The sequence below is a fragment of the Furipterus horrens genome, unplaced genomic scaffold, assembly GCF_987537825.1.
Source record: "Furipterus horrens unplaced genomic scaffold, mFurHor1.1.pri manual_scaffold_6, whole genome shotgun sequence".
NCBI lineage: Eukaryota > Metazoa > Chordata > Mammalia > Chiroptera > Furipteridae > Furipterus > Furipterus horrens.
In genome coordinates this window covers 180,225,540-180,244,637 of record NW_028327176.1, presented here as the reverse complement: position 1 = coordinate 180,244,637, position 19,098 = coordinate 180,225,540, and the positions used below count along the sequence as shown (strand labels likewise).

Genomic DNA, 19,098 nt, shown 5'->3' with positions numbered 1-19,098 from the left:
CTCAGGTCTCCTGCTAAACCCAGTCCCACCTTCCATGTCCCTCAAGTTGGTTTATTTCTTTGTTTTCACATTGTCTCAGCAACAAATTAAATTTCTTTTTAAACTACTACAAGTTTAGAGTCAGGTACGCTCAACTAAATTAAGTGAGCTTGTCACTGTTCCCAGGTTACAAATTTTCAAGATTCTACTTGGTGATAAAGCCATAACTCATTCCATGGTTCCTTAGTGACCTGAAAGTTCCCATTAGTTTCTAAACCTGCCTAATTTATGACTTGCCCACACAGTAACCAACTGTGCAAAGTGAAAATTCAAGAATCAGTTTGTTGGGCAACAATAAAGTAGGATATCTCTTAATAATTGCTATTTCACTGCCCTAAATGCGAATCCAGGGCCGTAAAGGTTAATTAGGCTTCGTTCAGTGTCTACTTTAACTCAGAGCAAAAAATACAGCACACCAAACTATAAATTAATATTTACTGAGAAGTGAAAGAAAAATTTTTTTGGAAAGTAAGCAAAATTTTAAGGTATATCTAAAGCTTAACTTTTAGATTATTCACAGTTAAATTTGTGAAGGTATCTTGTAGAACTGACGTTTATAATAGTCATACTATATTACATGTTTCTTTCGGCTTCACTTAATCATTTATTATATGCTCATCCATCTTTTTACAAGGCTTGTGCATTTTGCAGTGGCATTCAGAATCACTTTCCTTGTTACACTCGTCCACCGCCCACATGTATTTGCCATTCATTCACTCATGTATTCACTGAATACAGAAACTTCACGTCACACCATGGAATGCTTCTACTAAGCAAACAGAATAGAATCACTACTTTATTGGCTAAGATAGGTATCTGATGACCACCAAAGTATCACCAAAATAATCTATCTCTGTACTCTTTGATGCACCTGTCTCAGTGTGTTCATGCTGCTAGAACAAATTACCACAGACAGGATGGCTTATAAACAACAGAAATGTCTCAGTCCTTGAGCCTGGAAAGTCCGAGATCTAAGTGCTGGCAGGTTTCGTGTCTGGTGAGGACCCACCTCCTGGTCCATGGACAGCTGTCTTCTCGCCCCACGTCCTCACATGGTGGCAGGGGCGACGCAGTACTCTGGTGCCCCTTTTAATAACGTCTCATCCCATTCACGAGGGCTCCCCTCTCAGGGCCTAATCACCTCCCAAAGGCACCACCTCCAACTACCACCACACTGGGCACGAGGATTTAACGCATGGATTGGGCAGGGGGACAGACACCAACACTCAGTGTGAGAAGGTCACGTATGCTCACGTGTGAACCAAACCTTGGCCCCCTTACCCGAGCCAGTGCCTCTTCAATGGTGATCATCTTCTCCTTGACCATCATCATCAGCTGAATCCGCTCCTCATCACTCATGGTTATCTCGCTCGCCACATAGCCCACGTCTTCTCCTAGAAACGGAAGATAAAAACACAGCAGGAATGAAAACAAGAAAGATGAACCAGGTGCCCATCTGGACAGGTTCATCATCCAGGGCCGGGAAGAATGAGGCCACTGTCTCATAGGACTTTTCTAGGAACTCCAATGTTGTGTCTCATTGATGCAGCCACAGGAGCACCAGGGACTGCCTTGTAGGGAGCCAGCGAGCCCACCTCACTGGGAACAGGCACGGAGAACATACTCGAACGTTCCCACGAAACAGAGCCTGCGAAAGGGTCAGAGCCTTTGTGGTGAAGGGTCTAGTGGAGGAGTTTTGGAAGAAAGTCCACAGGGAGTAACAGGTGGGCAGAGACCTAATTCAAAGACCCAGCAAGAGCATCCCCCGCGCCTTCGGCTGAGGCTTCCCTATGTCCTCCCATTTTGAAAATGCACGAGAAGAAAGTATTTGGGGGAAAAGAGGGAGGGAACCCTCTGCCGTTCTGGGGAAAGGTCACAGAGTCAGCCGCGCTGCAGCCTGAGAACCCCTAGATGCCCGCTAAGCCCTCTCACCGTTGCTCCTCAGCGGATCAGGGCAAATGAACAAAATCACAGACGGGAAGCGTTCCGGGTCATTGGAAGGGACGTACTACGTCTACACACATCTGAGAGTGCCATTGGCACAAATGTTTCCAAACTGGGAGGGGAACTCCCCTTCCAACTCGAAACTGAAGGCAGCCAGAACCGCAAGGGAAAACAGAATCCCTGTTAGGTTTCTTCAAAAGTGTTTCCTACCAAGTAAACAGGCTGCCCGCCATGTTAGCGGTGTGCCTCTGGTCAGCATCTGGGTCAAGCTCTGTTGGTGTAAGGGGCTGTCACACGCACGCCGGGAACAAGCCCTCAGTCTAGCCCCTCGTCTTTCCCCGTCTGCCCAGTCTTTCCCACGTGCACCTCACTAGCTCGGTCATTAGGATGCTGGGCCACGGCTTCATCTGCCCCTGGTGTAAAGGGGCAGAGGAAGAGAAGCTGTCTGCACACTTGTAGGAGCCCTTCCCTCAGCACCTACCCTGGAAGGTACGTTCCCCTGTGTGTCTCTGTCTCATTTCCCTTTTGTAACCCATCAGTCCAGACAGACCGCCCAAGTTCCCTCTGCCCCTCGTCTCCTTGCACGAGAATAATAGCGCGCGCTGGGTGACGGGGAGAGCCTGCTGGTTCGATTCACGTTACTCTGTGTGTCATCTCCATTGGGGGCGTTAGTGGGGAGGGTGACAGCTAGTAGACTGGGCTTTAAAATAAGTTCACGTGATCTGGTTAACTTCCGGCTCCCTCCCTTATTCCCTCCTTCCCCTTCTCTCTCTCTTTCTCCTTCTCTTTCCTTCTAAAGAAGGCTCTGTTAGAATCCAAGGCTTACTCTGAATCACAGTGATTCTGGGTGTGTACCAGAGGAAAAACAGATTGTTCAAGAATAACTCTCTTTAAGTGGCACAAATTAAAAACGACCCCACCGAATGTCGCCTAAGAAGCCAGCTGAGCTGCTGGCATGTAGACTGTGTGTGCCCATCGTCTCGTGTCCACATGGAGGAAAAAGTGGCGAAGCCTCCTGAACAGGACAGGACACTAAGGTTTTGTAACAGAAAATCAAGTAATGTCACTGGGGAGCAACTAAAAGTGTCCCTCTCCTGATAACCTCCGTCAGCAGGACTGGAGTCTGGAAATGGCTTTGTTTCCGCCCCCCTGAATGCTGGGGAAGCATAAATTACAGAACTGGGCCTCAGAGGGATGACATATTTCCTTACGATATCAACAACAACAAAGACACTGGCCAGGGGGAGGGCAGGACTCCCTTCACAAGCAGCTCAGGGCAAATTCCCATGATGTCAGACCATTAGATAAGAGTCTCCAGGGGCAACAACCCAGAACTATTCCCTCCACAGACAAGAATTAGAAGTTCAGAAGATTTCAAAGGCCCCAAGGACGGGGCAGTGGAGAGGGTCCCAAACTAACAAATACTAGACCTTTTAGGGTCAATCTGGGCAAGGAAAGGTGCTCCTGAGGCTGGCGGGATGGGAAGAACTAGAATCTCGGTCTTTGCTGTCAGATCTATGCAAAGGAAAGCCTGCTAGCCTTCCCATTCTGTTTTCTCTGATTTAAAAAAAAAAAAAGGGAAGGGAAAAGAAATAAAGAATCCCCACTGGGATGAAGTTTTAAAGTAATGCTAGGAATGTCAGAAAGTTGAACATTTTAAGGGTTATTCTAACTTGCAGCAATCATTTAGATTAGACATGCAGGCTTCTCAACATTTGAGAGCTAAAAGGAGCTACTCTCCGCCAGCTGTTTCAGTACCTTTTGAAGTCTGCCTCATTATTCCCTTCTGGTTCTTTCGGAAGTTCTGCCAGAAATACTTATTTTTCTTTTTCCAATCTCCTCTTCCTTTGGGGAAAAAAAAAAAAAAAAAAAAGACACAAGCAATAAAGTCATTAATAACAAAAGTAGCCCCTTCCTTATAATTCAAAGCTTGCAAGAGTACTTTGATTTCACAGTTTTTTACTTTCAGTTTGTGAAAGACTTGAAAATGCCTATATAGTTGTTTGAAAGAAATGCAAATTTCCTGGTAGCAGGCACTGCTGCAGCAGGGATGCGATGAGCAATAAGGAAACATCAAAACATGCATTCTTATATTCTCTTTGATGTTTGTTTAACTAGTATGTCTAATTCTGCTGAGTCTTGTGGTATATCCGCCACCCTCTTTGGTCTCCGCCACAATTATTTCAGCTAAACCACGAATAGGACCCTTTCAGAAGTTAACTTTGTTTTGTTGTTGTTCTTGTTCTGATCTGCCCTGATTTACCTCTGTCAGCCTAGACTGAATGAAGAGAATGGCTGGTACGCCCGGGCACACTGGTCCACAGGGCTGGCTCCGGGCTGGGGTGCCCCACGCCGTCTCCCCGAGGTGGGGAGCTTGCAGGAGTCTAACAATGACATGAGTGGCGCAAGACTCCCAGGTCTGTGGCATCAGGCCCCCTGGTGACCTTCCTACAGCTGACCCAGGGCACAATGACAAGAAAAGCAGACAGCCATCCTGCTGTGAGAGCTCCCAATGTGATCCCCACCTTCCCCTCCTTCCCAGACTGATATGGATGGCTGACTTTCGGGTGAAAACAAATGGTCACAGCCAGACACTTTAAATATCTGGTAGGTTTTCTGGTCATCAACATGTAATAACTTTTAAAAAGCAAAAGGAAATGAGGCGAGTCAAATAAAAGGCTTGAGTGACCCCTTGTTCTTTAAGAGCAAGATGCAGCGGCAGGGTGACCCATGCTCCTGTGTAGACACGCCACGCTCAGGGTCGCTTCGTCGCCACTTGGTGTCTGGTGGCCCCACAGCCCTGGAAACAGGGCCTGGCAGAGTGGCACTCTGCTGGTTTCCACAGTCTAGACTGGTGGTGCCAGGCAACGCTGCAGAGAACAGACACGTGGGAACCAGAAAGGGCATCGTCTGTCAAAACAGGATGCTCTCGTCTAAGTCCTGACAGCCTCCAGAGCTGCAGCGCCGGGGACCTGAGGCTCTGATGCACTCAGAATGCCGAGGGCATGCCTGGCGGCGTCTGCTGCCTTTGGGTTAAATGCTCCAGCAAATACAGGCCGTGGAGGTTAAGGCAGAAGTAGAGGGATTACTCCTTCAACCTCCCTCCAGGGCAATCTGGAATGTAACCTATTTCTTGGACTGGAAACTACACTCCCCCGTCTTCCATTTTATCGTTTCTGAAACGAAGGTACAGCCTTAAAAATAAATGGTAATAGCTAACATTTAAGCAGCACTTGCTGTATCTAGGCACTTGGCTGTCTAACAACATATCTTACTTACTACTCACTATGAACATAGGATATATTATTGTCCGCCTCTGGTGGATGAGAAAGCCAAGGCTCAGAGAGGCAATGCTGGGTCCAGGGTTCTAACTATTAAGTTGGAAGAGTCATGAGTCAAATGCAAATCAAAGCCTGATTTGAGAACTCGTGCTATGCTCCTAATCACAATGACTTTGCCAGGTACCCTCTGACCCAAACAGAAAAGATGTTACTAAATCAAGAGTGGACTTTATAATCAAGGAAAGAAAAAAATGTATAACACCTTCACTGAGCATAATCTTGGATTCAAAAGTTCCAAATCAAAGAATTTAGCCTAAGAACATGATCAGGGATAGGCTCAAGGACTTTTACAGTAGCCTCTTTCTCTGTAATAGAGAAGAAAACCGGAAACTAAATGTTCAGCAAAGAAGAGATTGGTTGTTTAAATTATGACACATCCAATATGGCAGCTTCTCATGCAGGTGTGAAAATTTTACTGTAAACAATACTGAACCATGTGGGAAAATGCTCAGGACATAGTCAATTGAAAAAAAGTGTAAAATAATATGTAGAATATAATCCCAATGATTTTTTTTAAGCCATACAAATACAGTAAAAAAAGAGGAAAATTGTACATCAACATTATAACACTATTTATTTCAGGGTAGGAACCTTCTTTGTGGTTTTTGTATTTTCACATATTTATGGATTCTACAAAGTACTAAAAGAAAATAATTAATTTGAAATAGATCAAACAAGAAAAGAGGTACTGACCTACAGCACTGTCTTCTGAGTTTGACTTACGAAGAGAGTTCCTAGAAAAGAAAACCAAGACCGACTGATTACCAGGGATCCTCACCTTCGCGGGAGAACCGACAACCCCCGCAGCAGGCTGAGCTGGCACCAATCCTACTTAGCAGAGCCAGGAATATTTTTATAGGATATTTACCAATGGCTTTTTCTAGCCATCGACTACCTTCCTAGAAACACACCCGTGCACCACTTGCCAACATTTATTGAAGACTCTCTCCAGGGTAAGACCTATATTAAATAAAGGGGACGGGCTTCACTGGGTGATCGCTCAAGTATCTTCCGTTTCTGTGAACTATTAATAACCCATTAAGTGACTGCCATTAAAAAGGCTCTTGTGGAAGCGAGAAAAAGAAGGTATACGATGATGATGCCATTCAGGCCAGGAGGTGAGGAAGGTGATCAGCTGTAGGAGGAATAATCGGGGGGCGTGGATGCCCCAAATACCGAGGGCAATGAGTAGTGTGTAGGTCATCCAGTCAGTGGCTGCCAATGGGCAAGTGCACGGTGCATGCTGCTGGGTCTTCCAGTGTTCAAAGAGAAGTCAGAAATCTGCATTTGTTTTGTTAAAAAGGTCCACATTTTCAAGTGCTGGCAAATAAGTCAATGTTTCTAAAATGTGTCCAAGTTAATCAAAATATGTTCTGGGCATCAGATTGGGTCCAGGCCCTGCCCCAGTCTGGTTGCCAGTTTGTTGATAGAGAAGAACCCAAATAACCTGTAACATGAACATAGCCCCGAACCAGGTAATTAAACATTTCTCCAGAAACTCTATAGACTTACAACTTCTAAAAGATTATTTTTATCTACTTTTTTTTTTCAAATTATCACACATTTTGAATAATTTAACCTCAGGTTTGCACCTTGGATCTTTTCGTTTTCTAAGAGGTGCTTCCAACTGGACATCGCTTGCATTTCCCCAGGACGCCAGCAGATGGCACTGGAGATTCTTTATTCATCTTCTCGTGGCCAGTGGGGATTTTATTTCTAAAATTTCACAAGTACCCAATCTAGATACTGGCCAAAGAATAGCAACGTTTCATAAACGTGAGGCTACCCAACTCATCAATTTGCAACGGGGGAAAATGACACCGCATGAAGTTTGATTTGGACGCAGTGAATTGTCCCTGCAAACAGAAGCTGGCAGAGCGGCGATGCGAGATGCCATCTCCTTTCTCCTTGAAACTGATTATAAAATTCATCCAGCAGGAGCAAAATAATCAATGATGTAACCAAATTCCAAATTTGGACGGCAGCAGGTGGAAGGGGTCATTTACTGATCTCCTGGTGGCAGAAATTAATGCTCAGAAGTCAGTTCCAAAGGCCTCCCAGTAACAAACACATCCCTCCAGCCAGACGCCGAGGCCTGAAAACGGCAGCTCTGGCAGTTGTCAGGCCCTTTCCGTCCACCACGTTCATTGCCAACAGGGTGAAAAAGATGGGAACTTCAGCATGGATTTCGATAGCTAGGAAAGAATAATGCCATTCTGCTGCACTTTGAAAATTGATTTAAGCATTTAAAAATCATCAAATTTAGTATTAAAGTCTCTGAACTCAATCTTAGTACCTTTTCATCAATAACTAGTATGCAACCCCACAACTGCATGTTAACATTCTTCCTTAAGATCCCTAAACTACTTCAGCCCTCAATGAAAGTCTAAAGAAAATCCATAAAGAATTTATAAATTAATTAAAAAATTAAGAGACAACATCCCTGGAACTTAACCCAATTCATTTTGTCCTACCTCAGTGTTTAGCAAATTCTGTTAAATTGCTTCCTCTCTTTGTTTTCTTTCTTTCTTCATTCATTCATTTATTCATTCAATAAATATTTATTCAGCTCCCATTAAAGTCTGGCATCCTCTCAGACACTGAGAACAGTGATAGAGAAGATTAGTTAGATTCCTGTTCTCTTGGAGCTAGGACATGGGAAAGAAGCAGGGTGGGGGGTACAGATTAAGACGTGGGGAGAATTTCAGGAGGGATGGACAGAGAAGGCCTCTCTGAAGAGATGACAGCTGAGCAGAGATCTTAATCATGTGTTGACATAACATGCTATCCCCTAAGGGAGGGGGGGGGACTGGGTCGGAACGGCAGAGGAGGAAAGTAGTTTGGCTGTGTTAAGTCTGAGGTGCTTATGAACATCTTTGTGGGGATATGGGGGAGGCGGGACATACGAGACCAGAGTTCCAGGGAGTTGTTGAGAGCTGGAGATAGGAATCTGGAAGTCACTTGCATATCGAAAGCTAGGAGTCCAACTGCACCTAAGGGAGGAAGCTATATGAAGGCTGAGCTGAGGGGCAATCCAATTCTTAGGGCTCAAGGAAAGAAGACGGAACAGGCAATGGGACTTGTGGGAGTGGTCAGTGGGGAGGCATGAAGACCAGGCACATTCCTTTTACCTTTTCCAACTAGAACAATATTAAAATCACCTTTACACAAAGTATATTACTGCCTGAAATGTCATGTGCAGGGTAAATTCTAGGTTGCTCTCTTTCCTATTGAGCTATGGCTTCACCGTGGAGAGTCTCCTAAGACCACAGAGAAGGAGAAACTAGCCCAGGTCAAATTCTGTACAAACAGAAAACGCTCTCATTGAACCTCCTATGACAGAACAGGATGATCACAGAGACCTGGGAAGGATGACTGGCCTGAGCACACTGAGCCGGACAGGGACCGAGCTGGGTGTAGACGCCCTCGCTGACTCCTGCATTCGATGCCCCGTCCACGTCACCACACTGCTCCTTGTTTACATAACAGAAATGCATACCGTGGGTACTGGCCCTGCTCTTGGGTAAGTTACTGAAATCTACTCAGAAGAAGATGTGAAGACAGAGCATGTTTCCAATTCCAAATTCGAACATGGCCTACGGGGTTTTCAAAACTAAGTATTTCAACAACACTTTTCAGGATCTGGTTGTGTTGCAACTGCATGATCCTCTTGTGTGCTTGTCGAAGGAGAGGGGGCCAAACAATTTGGCTCAAACTCTATTTTTCTCCTTATGTCTATTTATATACAAATAGGCTGAGGTACCTCCAGGCAAAGACAACTCTATCTCACTGTTACATACTGAGTCTGGCACACCAGGAAAGCAGAATGAATGCCCAAGCACAAAGGCATTCCTAAAATAGACTTCATGTTTTTGTTTTGATGGACTGTCCAGAAACTTCATAACAAGGCAACAACAACAACAACAAAAAAAAAAAAAAAAAAAAGGAAGAAAAACTGTTATAACCCAATTCCTAAGAAAGGAACATATGTTATGCGTTACTGGAAAACCTATACTTGAGAGATTTTTAAGGTTCTTTATCTTGAATCTCCGGAAATACACTTCACCATTAGTTTCTTTCCTGCTGAATTTTGAATCAGGGCATTTGCTGTGTCTGGGTCTTTTCCTGCATTGTCCCAGGCCTGCCAAGGCAGTCCCCAAAGCCAGCAGCGTTCCTCTTAGGACACAGAAAAAGGACAGAGACATCTGTGCTCTTGGATTGGGCATGTACGGGGGAGCTAGAGGAAGGTAAAGGGGTTGAGGGGCTTTTAGTAAGTTACTATTTTTTTTTCTTTATGGCTAAAACATAACTAAGTACTCACATTCACACTTTGCATATTTAGTGACATATAATTTTGTGTAAAATAGGTAATTCCTTAATTTGATCTGTCTGATTACCCTTTGGGTATCAAAGATATTTTTCACCCTCGGAACCCCTCTTCTATTTCACAGAAATACACGTATATATGAAACAAATTCCTGTCCACACTATCTACTGTCTGTAAAAATTTAAGAGTCAACCTCTTTCTCAGCCACAAGGACGGGGACAGGACTAGGGCGAGGCAAGAGGCACAGAGTGTCCACAATGTGGGCGGTGCTCACTCTCAGGGTCCGGTGGGAGCAAGGGGCGAGCGCCACCCTAAAACCTGTCTCTCTCGCTTCCCCTCCGGGAAATTCAGCCAAGAGCTGCTGGATTTCATACACCGGATAGACTTCAGCTTTGCAAACTTGCTGGCTCAGATGGAAAGCAATTCTATTGCCAAACTCTGGCATATTGTTAGAATTCCCTGGATACTTAGTACGAATGACAATGTTGGTGACATTTTGTCACTGGTGAGAATAACCCCACAGAGGCTTCTTCTTTCATTTCACTGTCTATTCCCAGCTAGTACTTTCTGGCTTCTGTTATGAGGTCACCTTCATAAATGAACAAGGCAGGTAGGCAAGTATCTGAAGTGGCAACTCCAATGCATAGGCTAGGCGTTCACACACACAAGCGTCAGGCATACCTGGGACAGTCTGCTTTCTTTTTAAGGGATGCAATGATGATAAAAACAGCACCTACCTCAATGGACTGTTAGAAGAATGACATGAGACAATGAACGGAAAGAGCTCAGCACAGTGGCTGGCAATTGGTTAGTTCCCCATAACTGTGACCTCTTATAACTCTTCTCCGGAGCATGGCCACTGGGCAGCTTCAGGATTCCAGTAGTTTCTGGTTTGCCAAGGTTCCTTTTTTAAATATTTACTTCCCTCAAATATTTTGGATATATATATTATTTCTTTCTCTTCCCAATCACACTTCATACAAACAATTCGTGTTGTCTGTAGAATTAAAAAGAAAACCCATTCCAATGACTGAACATGATGTCAACACAAGAGTTGTATGGGCCATTGACTGATATCTAGACATGAAAACTTATCTCAACTGTTTTCCTAAGGCCCAAGATCCAGGAAACTGCCCATTGTAATGGCTCCAAGTGTGGGTTCTGGAATCCAACTACCAGGGTTCAAAAGGCCCAGCTCTACCACTTATTAACTAGTAACTCTCAGCACAAGTGACGAAGTCCTGTTGAATCCCAGTGGTCCTGCTATGCAAAATGTAGACAATAGTACGACTGATGACACTGGTTTTCTAGGTGTTTCAGCCAAGTATGACTTGCGTGTTATTTAGAGCAAGCCTGCACATGCTAGGCTACAGCAAAAAGCTAGTGATTACAACCGCTGGCCTTTTCTTTCAGCCAGCTTCCCCTATGGAGTCAAGTCTAAGTCCTTCCCAACATGCACTTCAGTTTCTCAATATGAAAGGGGTTGGTCCTCTGGCACCTCCAGACGGCCCACAAGCCCTCCAGGCCAAGAGTAGGCTCCAGCCAGGTTGAAGCTGAAAATCTTTCACAAAGGTGCACTGAAAGGGACCCGTGTCCTTTCAGTCACCAACCGGCAACTTGTACCGAAAGTTAATGATGCAAGGCAGTGGCAGAAGTATAAGAGTTTTATGCCTGACAACCATCCAAGAACCATCTCTCCGAAGCGGAGGCCCATGGCTTGGTTGAATCTGGGCCTCAACTCCACTTGATAAAGCGCAGAAGTGCAGAGCTGAACGTGCCCACGGACATGGGCTTGGAGCAGAGAGACTCAAAGTTGGGGCAGAATACATTCATCTTCCAAGGTTTCCAAATGCCTCTTCTCCACCTGGGCCACATTCTTCTTCATCTGTAGCCTCACAGGTCTGAACCGCCTAAGGCAATAAAGACTTGCTACGCAGACGCCAGCTTTGACGCTGATAGCACTACTGAAAGCACGGGGAAGTTACAAATGCCTTCCCAATTCTTCAAATTTAGTAACCAATCTTCAGAATATCCTCGTGGCATTCTAGAGGGTATATAATATTATTTTTGCATGTAAGATCATATAAAAAGGCATCAGTAGCTGATCAGTCTTATATAAAGACAACCAACGATGATTGCTTATTTGGCATCTATTGTTTGGTGGTGATAACAAAGCCCTGTTCAGCTTGTTGAGGGACATGTACACATGGCCCACGCCTTCCAGGTGTTGACAACATCACTGGGTAGATTATATGGGCAAGCTGCAAAGGCACAAGGGTGGAGTGGGTGGTTTCAGCAGGCAAGGCCGGGTGCCTCCCATTTTCATATCCATGCTCATCTTCTTTCTTACTAAAAAACCCTGATTCTGTTGGGGTAGCAGTGTACCCTGTAAAATACTCACCTGCCCCACACCCCCTGGCAGCTAGCCGAGGCCAGGTGCCAGTAACTGCCCAAGAAGATGCAGCTGGATCTTTACAGCGGGGTGTTTCTGGGAGAGCTAGTGTTTTTGTAATAAAAACGACTGACTCATTTTTCACATGTCTTTTGCCCTTTTGCCCTTCCACTCGGTCACTGCCCAAACCACGGGCATAATGACCAAGCAGCAGTCATTCCCTCATACGGAAGAGAGTCCCATGCTATGGATGGTGGAGGAGAGAAAATACTTCCTCGAGCAGCTGTACCAGCCTTGAAATTCCTACCTCCAGACTCCTTGCTATATGAAAAAAAAATACACCTGCATTTCCTTCAACACTGCAGTCAGCTTTCGGTTGCATATAAGTGAACAGAATCCTGACTCAGTGGTTAAGGAGTAAAAATGACCAACTTCTGTAAAGCACTGGGTCTGGGTTTACCAAGTACCTTCATATATATCTCAGTGTAACTGAGGCTCACAGAGACCCTGAAAAGAACTAGCCCATCACACAGATGAGGAGACTGAGGCCTGCAGTGTTCATGGGAGTTTTCCTATTGTAAGTTACAGAGCTGGGCTTAAACTCAGCTCTCCTGACACCCAGACCAATGTTCTTCCCACTAAAATATCGGATTCATGAAGGTACTGGACTCTCCTGTCTAGTCCTCACTGTGTTCACAGTACGAGGAACGATACTGTGAGGACACAAGACCATGTGCACTTTCTCTAAATACAGGCACTGAAAGTACACACTGGTGGCGTGGAGACTGGAGTCCCCAGCCGCAGGTGAAGCTCTGACTTTGAGGTTTCCTCCACAGGCACGCAAATTAAGGTGTTAAAAAAGGGAGAAGGCCTTGAACTCCACCTACTACTTGGTCTGGGTTGGATGTAACCAGTAAAAGCTAAATGCCTTCCTTTTAGGGCCCTGGATGTGAATTTTAAATTTTATTTAAGCCTTTGTATCTTAAGAGTTACTGAACTGTCAAAAGCAAAATAAAACAGGGTTTTTTTAGCACATGGTTTTTACCACAAAAGCTAGTGTTTTATAACATGAGAAAAAAAAAAAGGTAAGCAGCTCTCTTGACATTTTTTCCACGGCTGCAGTTTTTGTGTAAAGGGAGTGAAATTATTCCTTCCCTCTATTTCCCCGTTAAAATTTACTGTGCGTGGTCCAAGCACAGCTTTTCTGCAAGGAAATGTGGCTGAGGTTTGAGGCTGGCTGGATGGCAGGCAGCGCCTGCTGTTCCTCTGCAAAGCCATTTGGTTATCAGCATGTGCCCCGCGGGCCCCAGCTCAGGAACGGGTGCGAAGACGGACCGCCACCCTGACTGGGACAGGCTGCGTGTGGGGTACTTCTCCCAGCAGAGGGTGGCACGGGAAGGAAAACGGGCCTTTGCGATTCTCTTCCAATGTGCCCGGACCTGTGGGGAGAGGCCAGCTGCGAAGCGCTGGCCTGTACCAGCCTCAGCCTCAGGGTGGGGACAGGGAGAGGGGCGACGGGAGGAAGAGAGGCTCCGTTCAATTATCTCCTCGGCCTGTTTCCATGGAGACGGCACAGGAAGCTGGTCAGAAGTTTCTCAGTGGAAACAAACAGCGGCTGCATTCACCAGGGCCCGGGCATGCGGGTCGCCCTGGCTGCTGTGCTGTGTGGATGCAGAGGAAGCCGGGGAGGGACCCGGGGGCCGGGGCTGCCTGCCTGTCTCTGTCAGCCGCTCTGAGGGGCGCAGGGGAGTCCATGAAGCCACCTCTGAAGGCCAGCGTCGGAGGGGCTGTGGGCCTAGGGGACCCTTCCGAGCCTTGCTGCCCTGCTGGAGGTGCAGTGACAGCCACCCCCCCCCCCCAGGGTCTCCAGGACTGGGCGGGTCCTTTCCGTGGTGGCCACGGCCATACATAAGCCAATTTAACCTTCCTTTGGTTTTTGTCACTTTTCATTTCTTCAGAAACAGTAGGTGGAAACGTTGTATGTTACCAAATCTATGAAAATGGAAATTCACATGAACCTGTCTTCTCAGATCTCATTTTTTTGGTGACTGACAGACAATGCTGTCAATTTCGGGGGCACTACACGATGATTTCATATTTGTATACACTGGGAAATCGTCACCACAATAAGCCTAGGGAACATCCGGCACCGTACCAATGTCGTGTTTAGATCCCCGCACATCTCCTGTGTGCCCTCCCTACGCCCTCCACCTCTGCTCCCACCAAGCGGCTCCCTGTGGGTACTTTGTCATCCCGCTGGCTGGTCTCCCGTTGCCCTCTGACGGCTTCACAGCCTGCCCCTCTGATCCCGTGGCTTTATCTGAAGTGACGCACCAGCATCTGCTGGAGGTGATTCCATAGCAGGCAGCGCTGCTGGGGCCGCCACGATGACATGTGACCTCTGCCAGCGTCAGCGGGGCGGCCCCTGCTCCCCTCGTGACTGAGCTGTGCCGCGGAACCACAGAGCTTCAATCCAACAGACAAGAAATGGGTGTTGGCAGCAATGCACAAAAGCAAGCTGGCTGCCTGAGAACCTCCTGGGGAATATGTTCAAGGCTCCGGAGTTCCCCACCTGGAGAAGCCAAGTCACTGCACCTGGGCGGGGCCTGAGGGTCTGTCTTTTTCAACAAGCTCGCCAACTCTAATGTGGGAATGCACTTGGAGCCCCTGGCTTAACTCAGCAGATACTGGGAAACACATCCTATCCATCCCTCCTTATCCTTCTAGTCCAACACCTCGGGGACACAGACAGCAGTATCATTTCAGAGAAGAATACAGCATACAGTAAGATAAAAACAAGCAGTTAACATTCTTCCAGTGTTGTCCTGTCTGTCTGTAAGGCTTTACCTGGACAAAACCTTCAGATAAGAGGCCGGGGGCTGGGTTTACTGTTGAGTAACATCCCCAGTGCTTGGAACGCAGGAGATGCTCCTTAAGGTCGTATGAGCCGGTGGATGAAAGAATGTTAAAGGCAGAAGCATAATAAAAAAAGGCTCTGCCAAGTTTTAGACCTTCAGGATCTCTCTCTGTAGCACTGGTTCCGTCTCCTGGGGGGCATCCAATCCCACCTCTTCACACAGACAACAGTCCTAAAGTACAAAGCCTAGCATTCAGGCAACTCCTGTGAGCTGGCCCTCGGCCTCCCCTGACGCTGACCTCCCCCGTGCCAGCCTCCACACCTTGGCGTACCTTGCTTCTGCCCGGAACGGCCTTCCCCTCCATTTTTCCTAAGAAACCCCCGGTCAGCCCTGCCATGCTCAGTCCTTTGGGAACCCACAGGTTTGGCTCAGCAGCAGGGCATTTCCTAGAATCCCCACCCTGCACCGTTCCAGGTCAGCGTGGGCCACAGAGACAGTCATGTGGGATGCGATAAGCAGAAGGAGAGCAGTAGCCTTTCTTCTCCTTTGCTTCAGGATCAGTGCAGGACACAGCTGACACCTGTCATTGCATGTCCCCTGGGTGATGGGGTGCATAGGGCAGCACCTAGGCCGGCAGTGCTCAAATTCCTGCCAAGTCCCCTCCTCGGGCTCTCCGAGTCCTGGACCCGTGGCCATTCTGCTCCAGTGGCAGGAGGGGTGCCAGCTGCTTCTGCAGGTTCCTCATGCCATTAAAGGTGGAGGGGGAAAGATGACATGGGTTTCAGCCCGTTCCTATAGGTGGCATTTGCCTCTTTCCCCACTGTCCTGCATCTTTTTTGCCCCAAATGCCAGTCCTGTTGACTTCAAGCCACATCATCAGCCTCACCTGGCTGCAGAACCAGTCCTCATAAATGCATATGGTCAGAGCGCTTTATTAATGTAACGAAATGTCAGCTTCTCCCATGGAGCTCTGACTGATACCTAATCTGTGTGGTGCCCGGCTCCACGCCTGTCTCTCACGGGACAGGCTGCCCCTCCTCCAGCAGTTCCTCTGCACATGCGTCCCTCAACTTTGCACCGTGTCTTCACTGGGCTGCAAGAGGACAGCTACCTTTCCTCTCCCATCCACCTTCCCAGGACCTAGTACACTCATCCATACAAAAGAAATCCGGAAAACATTTACTCAATGAAACTTTCTCAGTGGCTGAGCCCCAAACCGGTCCTTCCTCAGCCACAGTCCTTGTGTGTGGCCTTTGTGGCGCAGTCAATGACAGGAGGCCTGACTCTGCCGGATAAACAGGTTCTGGATCAGAAATCCACCTCGGCCTCGCCCCAGGCTGTGATCCTGATCTTGGAAACTCGTGGAGTCTTTCTAAACCTTGTTTTCCTCAACTGTTAAACGAGCATTTACATACCCGTTTCGTGAGAAGGATGTATACGTGGAAATTGGAGGTATGGGTTGTCCCTTATCCCTGCCGGGATAGAAATCTATTTATTTACAGACAGCCTCTCTCTCATCCCCCCCCCAACCCCCGGCCCCGTATTCTGAAGACCTCACCTGCAGAAGAGAGAATAGCCAGCAGCCACCCGCCATATGGAGCACTTCTTGGCCATCACGGCTGTCCCCCGTAGTCACACAGAAAGGATGCGGCCCAGGCGTGTGGACGGGAGCCGGGGCTGGGTCAGCTGCAGGCTCACTTCCCAGACGGAGCTAAAGGCAACAGCTGAGGTGGAGGATTCTGGCACAGCTGCCCCTGCCCCGAGCTCCTGCGTTCTGGAATGCTGAGCCCTTCAAGTATGCTGTGCAACATCGCAGCACACACGTGAGCGGGCGCAGATCCGCCCGCACAGACACATGCTTCAGGGCATGCCGGACCGCGTGGCTTCTGTGAGAATGGTGGCTGTCCCCTAGCCCACCCCTCCCCTTTGGGGCCTGCAAGGAAAGCTCTGGTGCGAATGGCATATTTCAAGTGGCCATCAGTGAGCTGTGTGTGGACCCACCTGATGAGAACGAAGATAAAAACTATGGCCACACTGCCCTGGTCCTGGTCAGCGCCCCACAGTACAGAGGGGGCGGGGGACACGCAAGCAGCTATCATATGAGAGGCACCATGCTAAGCATTTTGCACAATGAGCCTCAGAAAGAGCTTCTATGGTGCTCATTTCATCAGTTAGGAGCCTGAGGCTTAGAGAAGCTAAATCCACAATGAGCAGAGCTTACATGCAGGCTCAGGTTCTGTCCACACCAAAGCCGGCCCCAGCGACAGCAAGCTGCACCCGCAGACAGTCGACACGGAGCTGACAGGCTGCACAGAGCTGGGTGGTGCACAGCGTGCTCTGGACGGGGTCAGAAGATGCACGATGGCTCATGCTAGCAAGGACCTTGGAGACCACCTGACTCACTCATCACTGTGTAACTGAGCTGAAGCCCAGGGCGAGGACCGGGGACTGGGGTGCGCGGGGGGTGGGGGGAGGGGGATATAATCCAGATGATCAATCGCAGGTGGGGAGCGCCCTGAACGCACCAGCCCCCTGGACAGTGATCATGACCTCGAGCCCACAGCCCTGGCAGATCGCTACCAGTAAACTGAGTAAAGCAAAGGATACATAATGTACATGACACACGTGATGCCTGGTTCCTGGTGCCGCCCATTCACTCTGCAAAACCCAAGCTTGCTGTGCCGCCTGTACTTCCCACCCTGATGCACTCCAAGGATTGGACGACAGGGGCCCCTGGGTCTCCCCGTGCTGCCCTACCAGGAGGGCGGGGCACTAAGCAAGGACCCAGCCACCGGAACCAGGCTGAGCCAACGTGTGAACCATTCTAAAGGACACGCCTCAGCCTGGCTGCTGTGGCTCAGTGGATTGAGCGTCAGCCTGCGAACCAAGGGTCGCTGGTTTGATTCCCAGTCAGGGCACATGACTAGGTTGCACGCCAGGTCCCCAGTTGGGGGCACAGGAGAGGCAACTGCACACTGATGTTTTTCTCCCTCTCTTTCTCCTTCCCTTCTCTCTAAAAATAAATAAACAAAAATAAATAAATTGTAAAAAAAAAAATGTTGACTTAAAAAAATATTCTTGATGAAGCAGTAAAAATTATAAAAATAAATAAAGGACACGCCTCTGCACAGCTTCCTCACACCAATGCACACGGGCGCCTTCCCCGTGGAAAAACCCGGCGTTCCCCTCCCCACCCACAGCCCTGCCGCAAACAGGATGTGGAAACAGGATGCATTCGTCCCAGCGGCAGGAATGAGGCTCAACCTGGATTTCCCAGCAACCGCACAGACCTCATCAGCGGTTCCCACTGAATCTGGCCTGTTCCCGAGGGGGGCTGAGGATCCAAAGGATCCCCCCTGCCCATGGGTCTCGAGGGCTCACTTCTGTGACGGAGAAGGAGCAGAGCATAGAGAGCTCACAGGAGGAGAAGCCCACATGACCACCGGTGGCCAGCCCTGCCTCCGGGGCTTCCACAAAGAAATGAAGCTAGAGCCCCTCCCCAGCCCAGCCTCTAGAAACCAGCCCGTTGGGGAAGAGTGAGGACCGTCTGGGGAAAGAACTTACTAAAAGGAGACTTTCTTACACATCTCTAAGAGGCGGGATACAAAGTTACCAAAAATTAGATTCAAAGTTCTATTCTTAATGGAGCTGTAATAAACAAGTTTTTTTTCAAAAATGCACTTAAGCCTTGTGTGTGAGTGCACATTGTAAGACCTGTCCAGAATGGGTAAATCTGTATAGACAGAAAGTAGACTAGTGGTTGCTGAGGGTTGGGGGTCATCGGGAGACAAAGGAATGATTGCCAAAGGGTAACGGGGCTGCTTCCAGAGGGGATGACACTGTTCTAAGCTGACTATAGGAATGGGGACACATACCTGTGAACACCTGTGGGTTGTACCTGTTAAATAGGTGACTTGAATGGTATGGGCACTATATCTCAAATAAGGTGACATTTTTTTAAAACTAGAAAACAGATGATCACACAAAAACGTGGATACAGATGTGCATGGCAGCATTATTCCTAACAGCCAGAAAGCCAAGCCAACCTTAAATATACTTCAATGAATCCATAAACGAAATGTGGCATTATATACAGTAAAAAGGAATGAACCATGGCCAACCCTGGAAAACATTATGCTCAGTGAAATAAGCTCGTCACTTGAAACACCTATGACTCCATTCCCACGAGATGGCCAG

At 47.8% G+C, this 19,098-nt stretch overlaps 1 protein-coding gene across 1 annotated transcript in view; it reads right to left on the bottom strand.

Moving 5' to 3' along the window:
• Positions 1–19,098, bottom strand: part of SASH1 (SAM and SH3 domain containing 1) — a 161,631-nt gene that overhangs the window by 58,726 nt on the left and 83,807 nt on the right. The window contains exons 5-7 of the mRNA XM_090279952.1: positions 6,018–6,058; positions 3,742–3,828; positions 1,321–1,433 (exon numbers count right to left, since the gene is read on the bottom strand). Coding sequence (XP_090136078.1) covers positions 1,321–1,433; positions 3,742–3,828; positions 6,018–6,058 — 241 coding nt within the window. The remainder of the gene's footprint in view (positions 1–1,320; positions 1,434–3,741; positions 3,829–6,017; positions 6,059–19,098) is intronic.